Genomic DNA, 8,375 nt, shown 5'->3' on the forward strand with positions numbered 1-8,375 from the left:
AATTCGGACAAATTCTGGTTTTCCTGCCGAATTAGACAGAATTCATTTTTAAGTTAAGTACCGAATTAACAGAATTTATCCGAATTAAATAGAATTAAAAATTTAATTCTATTATATTCTGTCGAATTCCGTTATACAGAATTCAACTGAATTGAAAATTTGAATTTGAATTAAACAGAATATAACCGATTTAAAAATTTCAAATTCGTTTTAATTCAGTTCAATTCGGATTCAGAACCAGAAATTGGAGAATTATTTTCTAATTAATCAGAATTTAACCGAATAGAATTATTTAAATTCGTTTTAATTCGGACAAATTCTGTTTTTCCTGCCGAATTAGACAGAATTAATTTTTCAGTTAAGTACCGAATTAACAGAATTTATCCGAATTAAATAGAATTAAAAATTTAATTCTATTATATTCTGTCGAATTCCGTTATACAGAATTCAACTGAATTGAAAATTTGAATTTGAATTAAACAGAATAAAACCGATTTAAAAATTTCAAATTCGTTTTAATTCAGTTCAATTCGGATTCAGAACCAGAAATTGGAGAATTATTTTCTAATTAATCAGAATTAAACCGAATAGAATTATTTAAATTCGTTTTAATTCGGACAAATTCTGGTTTTCCTGCCGAATTCGACAGAATTCATTTTTAAGTTAAGTACCGAATTAACAGAATTTATCCGAATTAAATAGAATTAAAATTTTAATTCTATTATATTCTGTCGAATTCCGTTATACAGAATTCAACTGAATTGAAAATTTGAATTTGAATTAAACAGAATATAACCGATTTAAAAATTTCAAATTCGTTTTAATTCAGTTCAATTCGGATTCAGAACCAGAAATTGGAGAATTATTTTCGAATTAATCAGAATTAAAATGAATAGAATTATTTAAATTCGGACAAATTCTGGTTTTCCTGCCAAATTAAACAATATTCATTTTTGTTAGCTACCGAATTAACAGAATTTATCTGAATTAAATAGAATTAAAAATTTAATTCTGTTTAATTCGATCGAATTAAGTCGTTTAATCAGGGTTGCTCTGACCTAAGTCAAAACTCATTCAAATCTTGATTTCGATCACTCTTATTGATTCCTGCCTCAATACATTTATTTCATTGAACATAATCGGGAATTAAAATTAAAAAACCGCATCTTCATTAATGATTTCCGATTCTTAACTTTTCAAACTTTAGCATAAGACGTAACTAATTAGAGCTTAAGAAGCTCATAAAAAAAATAATTGCATATAATAGCATTTTCGAGCTCGAAAATATATTCACAGTAATGATTTTAAGCTCCTTAAGCTCAAAAACAGCGAGAAGTTATGAAGCTCCGGCCAACCGACGCCCGGATTTTTTTTTAAAATTAATAATTAAAAAAAAATTATAAGTAGTCAGGCAAGCAGATAAACTACTGAGTGCAGAAGACCGAAAATAAATGCAATTAATGTCTAAGAAAATGAAGTTATTACAGGAATGCAATTAAAGTCTTGTAAAACGAAGTAATTACACAAGTGCATCAGATCGTAATAATAAGAGAAGAGAAAATAATTGTTGGTATACAACCAGATATTAATGATGTTGATGCAGGTATTAGTATTGACCCGGAAATATGTACAAAGTAAACTAATAACCACAAACTCTACCAGAAATATTAACAACACAGAATTCAAACTTGGATTATCATCCAAAATATTTTAGTCTATACATAGTTTCAATGAAATAAATCCTGTGTTAAATATACAAACATATTTATTTATTTATTTATTGACATGTCTATATATATTTATATATATTAATTACATAAATCACTTATATGCTGCTTAATAATTTCCGGTACAAAGTCATCACGATCCTCAATCAAACATCCCAGCAAACGCGGCACGGAAATCACAGTCCCGGTGATGACTGCAGGGTAACTTCTACCCGTAGAAGTTTGAAAAGCAATCAGGAGCCTCTTGCTAAAATAGTTACCATGGGTCGATAAGTTACCGACTTCGATATACTTCTGGCTGTGCCTAGACCAGAGCTCGAAGGAAATTCTGAGACACTCCCAGGGCTTTAGCTCATGAGCGGCGCGAAGCACCACTCGGTAATGGCGGTCCAGGTTGTCGTAGACGCCGGTTATCACATCGACTAGTCGACTGAATTCCTCATTGAACTCCGAGTCCATGCTCTTGGTGAGCGTAAAACAGTCTACGGTAGTCGACTGGCAGACATTGAACAATCCTGGGTCTGTTTTACCGACCGTCGGTGTGTACTGTCTGCCTACGGCGTAGTAGCGTAGAGGCAAACTCTTGGGATTTATCAGTTGCTTCGTATGCATGCTGAGGAACGCAGCGAGACTTGACCCTCCTACCAGGTGGAGCTTACCGAGTTTTGCTTCATGGTCGCTGTGGTCGGTCAGTATAAAAGAAGCCTGGGGATCAGTGTGGTCCCGTCCAGAAGCTTCGATGACGAAATCCCGAGCGAAATCTGAACCGGAGACACGAATGAAGTCTGAGAAACAAGTGGACACCCATTTGGTGGCTGCTAATTCCAATAGAGCTGCGTCGTCGGCGAGGTAATAGTGGAGGGGGTTGATGTACTCGACAAGATGGCGCTTGGAGCCGATCTCTGTGTGGCAGGAGGAAGTTCCGGTTGGTTTCCGGCCATGGCTGCGCAGGACCACGGGTTCAAGCGGCGTCTTGTCATCTAGATCATTGGGCAAATTTAGCGCCCGGATAATTACAGTTTCTTCTAATTGCCAAAGTACTTCTTTGACGACCCGCAGGTCGTGTCGTAAGATAGCGCCCTGGGTTTTTAAATCTTCTATTGAATTATTGGGGTCTTTCTTTAGTTTCTTTATCTTGGAGGTCAGCTCCTCGCGCTGGGACTCGATCAGCTGGCGCTGCTGGTCAATGCTTTTGTAGAATTCCCAGGAATCTCTGATGGCATGGATGTCCACGGGCATCTTACGGCATCTCAGTTGGTAAGAAAGTTTATCGCAGTCGGTAAATCGCTCGTCGAAGTCCAGAATCGGGGATAGAAAGGAGTAAGAGTCAGTGGCTTTGCTCCCGGGGATGAATAGTGAGGATGCGTTGCGGGTTAAGTGTTTTTTGAGGAGACGAATTTTACCTAGAGCCATTATGCTGAGCCGATTTTCATTCTCTTGGGCTCAAGATCTTGCTCTAGTGTTTCTCTCGTCAGCGTTTCTATTTTTCTTTTCGCAGGAGTCACCCAGCTGCCGTGTCCTGCTGCGCGTTCCGACTCCTCGATAGTGTACGGCGATATCTCCAGGGCTTTTAGTCTCCGCTTGTGGACTTTTGTTCGCCGATGCTTGTTCCGAGCCTCTTCGTCAATAAAATGCCTCCTGTAATTATTTTTTAATTCATTTTTAATCAAAACAACGGACCCTTAAGAGGGGAACGAATCTGAGATACAAAAAAAGAGGATATTTGTGATTTTTTTTTCAGAGTACGTTCGTTTTTAAAATTCTCAAAATTTGTGACATTATTAAGCATCAGTCGAAGAATATTCTGTGAAATTTTCATAAAAAAATATTGAAAAATAAGCCAGTGGTAGTGGGGAGAGACGAGTCACTGAAAAAAAAGTCTCCATGCCGTAGGCAGGATAACTCATGACTGCCTCATCTGAAATAAAAAAACCAAAAAGATTTTTTCAGTACATAAGTTTATCTTCAGGGTGGTCACAAAGAAATGATTTCAAAATTCCCTGATATTTCCCGGTTTTCCAGTAAAGTTTTTCACATTTTTCCCTGATTTAGAAATTTTATTCGTATCATTTAGATATTCAAAGTTTTTATTATATTTTCATTTTTAATAATTAAATTTTATAATTAAATCATACGAGAAACCAGAAAAAATGGCAATAAAATAAATTAATGTTGCCTGCTTTTGATTATTCGATGTTAGAAATGTATAAGTTAAAATATTTAATAAGAAAGTTTATGATTTAAATAAATTAAAAATACACTGGTTACAAAAATTAAGGGATATTAAAAAAATTTCAAATTTTTTATTAATTTTAAACAGTTTGTAACTCGAAGGAAAATGGTCGTACAATAAAAACAAAAAGTCAAACTGTAGCTTCAAGTGTCTAGTTTTCTGACGTGGGTCTTTAAATTTTTTTATTATGCACGATTCCGGAGCAATCAAAAATCAATTATAATTATCGAAAAAAATTTATTGAAGCTCGAAGACCGTTTTTAAGACGATCAAAAATTTGGTAAATTTATTTTCCGATAGTTTTCTTAGGATTACTCCAGAACCGCACATAATAAAAAAATTTAAAGACCAGATCAGAAAACTAGACACTTGAAGCTACAATTTGCCTTTTTTGTTTTTGTCGTATGACCATTTTCCTTCGAGTTACAATCTGCTGAATATCACTTTAAAATTTGTAATTTTTTTGACATCCCTTAATTTTTCTAACTAGTGTATAATTAAAATTTTTTTAAATTTTCAACTGTTACAATTTAATTCTCTACTTTTCGAAATTCCCTGACATTTCCATGATATTTCCCGGTTGCATTAAATTCCCTGATAATTCCCGATATTCCCGGATCGTGGCCACCCTGATCTTAGATTTGAACCTCGGAATAAATAAAATATTCATTTTTTAATTTTTGCTAAAGGCGCAATAAAAAAACTATGATTTTTCCTGAGGTAAAAAAAGACATGCGTATTTATAAGGGAGGTGGAAAGAATGTTCAAGGAGAAAAAGATGTATAACAAAAATTGCAAGCCAAGTAGTTTTGTTTGTATAAAAATTATATTTGTTATATAAGTTGTAAAGAGTGAGATAGACCAAGTAAAATAGGAGAATGCAACAGAACCAAGGGGTAGTAGCAGGAAGGAGTCAACTCAAAATGAGAAAGAAAAATAATAAATATAAGTGTATATTATTACTAAAATGTTGCTATGTACATGTGTAAAGAAATAGTTTTGTAAAACAAAAAAATTGGAAAATCCAAAAGTGCACGCCTCGAACGCTCATGTTATGTTTTTTTTAAAAGTTAAATTTCGAATAAAATTGAAAATCCCGCTCTTTTCCCATAGAAATTTCCATGGTAAATATACGGTAATAAATGTAAAAAAAAAAATAAATAAGGAGAACATTCCTAATGAAAAATGGCGGCAGTGTGTGTTTGTTTACATGTAAGATTGTCGGTTTTAACCGTAATGATTTATTTTTTAAAAAACGAGAAGGCCTACAGTAGTGATTTTCGAAAGGAACCTTCTTTGCTTAATTCTGAAAATTGTGAAAAAAAAATTAAGTAGTTTCTTCAAGTCGTTCTCGAGATATCCGTACCACGCCGTTTTTTTGAACCACAGACTAATGGACGTCCACGATAAATTTTTTTTAATGAACTTTTTTTTATATTAATACATATTGGATAAATTAAAAAAAGTATCAGGATTATTCATTAGTGTTTCAGCTTTATATTGATGTGCTTTTCATAATGTGTAAGAGTAATAGAAAAAAAAAATATATGCACTTTAATGAGTGGAAATCGTGTGACCTTGACAGGTCGGTTATAAAGCACAACCTCTCCGCTTCGCTTCCGAGGCGTGCAATAAAGTAGTACAAATAAAATTCTATTCTACTCTATTCTTTCTTTTGTTGAATTAAAAATAAGTACTAAAGGAAAAATAAGTAACAAAGGAAAATAAATAAATTATATATAAGAGGAATAAGCATCAAATAAACATCAATACACCAACAGTATTGAAACACGCAACGTTTCGCCATATTTTATAGCTCCTTAAATAAGATTTTTAGCTTCACTAAAGTAAATAAAAAAAAAAGTCCATCCTCTTACGTTCTGGTAACTATTTATACTAGTAGCTTGTCTTCAAATATTGTAATTTAAATTTTGTTTCTTTAATATCTTTTTTATTATCTTCCAATTTTATTCTTTATATTTTTATTTTTTGGAAGTCAAATTATAGTGATGTCTTATAATTTTTTTTTTTTGTATGCTAATACTCGATGCCACATCATATTTTTTTATACTTATGTATCTTATTGTGACCCTATTATGGGCCATATGGCTGTTGGGTCTCTTTATAAATAAATAAATAAATAATTAGCTATTGAAAAAAAAAAATCCTTCGTTCAAATCCAAGATAAACTTGTGTACTAAAGAAATCTCTTTGGTTTTTTTATTTCAGGTGAGGCAGTCATGAGTTATCCTGCCTACGGCATGGAGACTTTTTTTTAAGTGACTCGTCTCTCCCTACTATCACTGGCTTATTTTTCCATATTTTTTTATGAAAATTTAGCAGAATATTCTTGGAATGATGCTTAATAATGTCACAAATTTTGAGAATTTTAATAAAGAAGGAACTCTGAAAAAAAAATCACAAAAATATCCATGGAACCAAAAAAAGGTTCCATGACAACTGATCTCAGGCAACTGATCCCCGACAAGTAATCACACGATAATTGATCCCAGACAATTGATCCCACTAATAAATTCATAAAATAATTAATTATTAATTAGTTACTGACATGAGTAATTAAAATTCACTGTTGTAAATATAAAAAGTTAAATTATATAAATTAGTTGTTGATAAAAATTAATTATGAGTGTAAATGTAGCAGACATACGACAATTTTTTAATTACATATAAAAAAATTAAATAATTAAATTAATAAAATTTTTAAAAAATGCATCTACTGAATTTTGAATTCTCTAAACATGCATTTTTTTATTTTTATTTTATAAACAAACAAAATTTTTTGAATCCCTTTAAATCGATTTTTTTAATCAGGGAACTTTACCATCATAAATCAATTGACGATCAAATGTTAATGGGATCAGATGTCGGTGGGATCAATTTGTAGGGATCACTTGTCGTGGAATAAAATTGTTGGGATCAGTTGACGGCACATATTTTTTTTTGTATCTCAGACCTTTGACCCCCGTTAAAAAAAGTCTGGACATACCAGCACTTAAAACTTTTAAAAAATTATTTTCATTAAATAAAACTGACAGAATACTTTTAATTTTTCTCCAAATTTTTAATTTTTAATTATCGATTTTTAAAAAAATGGCTCGATATTATGGCAAACTAAAAAAAAATTTTTGAAATTTGGATTTGAATTTCCAACTGCAGTAAAACCCAGACCTTCTTTTTTATTCCCAACAAAATTTTTGTAAATTAAGGAAATTTTTTTTTTTAATTCACAAAAATTTGAAAAATAAGTCACTGAATTTTTTAAAATTTCTACCGCCATATTTTCAAATTTTAAAAATTAAAATAATTACAGATAAATAAAAAGTAAAATTTTTGAGGTTACTTACGAACACTCGACACAATAAAATTGTCCACTACCAGGTTTATCAAAATCAATATCTTGATTTAATAATTTTTTGGCATTCTCTGGTTGCAAATCGTCATCAATCTAAATGATAAATAAAAATATTTTTTTAGATAAATAAATCTAATGAACAAAAAAAAATTAAATGAAAATAAAAACACGTGGTACCTGGTCTAGATCCTTGTTCTTACGTTTAGTTTTTAAACCTTTTTTCATTCCATTATTCTGGACAGTTTTTTTTCTTTTATAAGGCATCTTTAATTAATAAGTCAAAAAAAAAAATAATAATTTATTTTTTTTTATTTTTACAATTTTTTACGTCTGTATTATATACTCAATACTTACGTATGAATGTATTTAGTATTTCTCGTATTTTTGTATTGATTTTTATTTCACCTGGTGACTGGCGTACGTACTAATAATTGTACTCGACTAATTATTGAAATTACTCAGAAACTATGGGGTTTATCTCAAAATTTTATAAGACTTTTTTTATAGACAATTAAATTTCCTAGAAAATTTTCTCTGTATACTTTTCTTGTATCTTTTATATTTTAGCCATAATTTCAATATATAGATAATTTTTCATGAAATTATCAGAAATTGTGATATATATTTTTTCCCCGTTGGATAAATCGATTTTTTTTTTTAAATCTTTTTTGAAAATAAAATTCCGAGTCAAATGAGTACCCACAAGCCTATAATTAATTTTACAAAAAAATCCAAATTTTTTTAATTACTAAATTTTATTATTTTTTGAGTTTCTTTAAATATAGTGATGTGGGTACTCAAACTAACGGAAATTTACCGCTTGACATTACTCTGCTGTCAAATCTTTTATATCTGCACTATCTTTCTAAATAATTCAATTTTTTCTCTAATTATTTAAAAAAAAAAATCATAATTGAAATGAAACTCGAAATTATTAAAAATAAAATTAATTAATAGGATAATAATAAATATCTAAAAAAGTTTTGTTTAAAAATCCCGCCAATGAATTCGATCAAATTTCTATGAGTCGATTTAATAAATC

General features: G+C 30.7%; 2 protein-coding genes across 3 annotated transcripts; both read right to left on the reverse strand.

The window, feature by feature from the left end:
* Positions 1-1,762: 1,762 nt before the first annotated feature.
* Positions 1,763-3,140, reverse strand: LOC130671391 (uncharacterized). Its single transcript, XM_057475265.1, has one exon. It carries the CDS (start codon positions 3,138-3,140, stop codon positions 1,809-1,811), a length of 1,332 nt encoding a protein of 443 aa, XP_057331248.1. The 3' UTR covers positions 1,763-1,808.
* Positions 3,140-7,833, reverse strand: LOC130671400 (zinc finger protein 593). 2 transcript variants are annotated; one of them, XM_057475276.1, is made up of 4 exons: positions 7,688-7,833; positions 7,511-7,597; positions 7,326-7,426; positions 3,140-3,365 (listed from the first exon to the last, which is right to left on the reverse strand). In XM_057475276.1, the coding sequence occupies exons 2-4, from the start codon at positions 7,595-7,597 to the stop codon at positions 3,140-3,142; spliced, it is 414 nt and encodes a 137-aa protein (XP_057331259.1). In that variant the 5' UTR covers positions 7,688-7,833. The 2 variants fall into 2 exon arrangements, with proteins under 2 accessions (XP_057331259.1, XP_057331268.1); XM_057475285.1 differs by lacking the exon at positions 7,688-7,833 and having other exon boundaries at positions 7,511-7,681.
* Between the last annotated feature and the right edge of the window lie 542 nt (positions 7,834-8,375).

The sequence above is a fragment of the Microplitis mediator genome, chromosome 1 (assembly GCF_029852145.1).
Source record: "Microplitis mediator isolate UGA2020A chromosome 1, iyMicMedi2.1, whole genome shotgun sequence".
Taxonomy (NCBI): domain Eukaryota; kingdom Metazoa; phylum Arthropoda; class Insecta; order Hymenoptera; family Braconidae; genus Microplitis; species Microplitis mediator.

Excerpts from the sequence above, each read along its gene's own strand:
- LOC130671391 (XM_057475265.1), bottom strand. The coding sequence starts at position 3,140 with ATGGCTCTAGGTAAAATTCGTCTCCTCAAAAAACACTTAACCCGCAAC.
- LOC130671400 (XM_057475276.1), bottom strand. The coding sequence starts at position 7,597 with ATGCCTTATAAAAGAAAAAAAACTGTCCAGAATAATGGAATGAAAAAA. Across the intron at positions 7,427-7,510 it reads AGAACAAGGATCTAGACCAG|ATTGATGACGATTTGCAACC; the intron begins GTACCACGTGTT and ends TTTATCATTTAG. Across the intron at positions 3,366-7,325 it reads TTTTATTGTGTCGAGTGTTC|GAGGCATTTTATTGACGAAG; the intron begins GTAAGTAACCTC and ends AAATAATTACAG.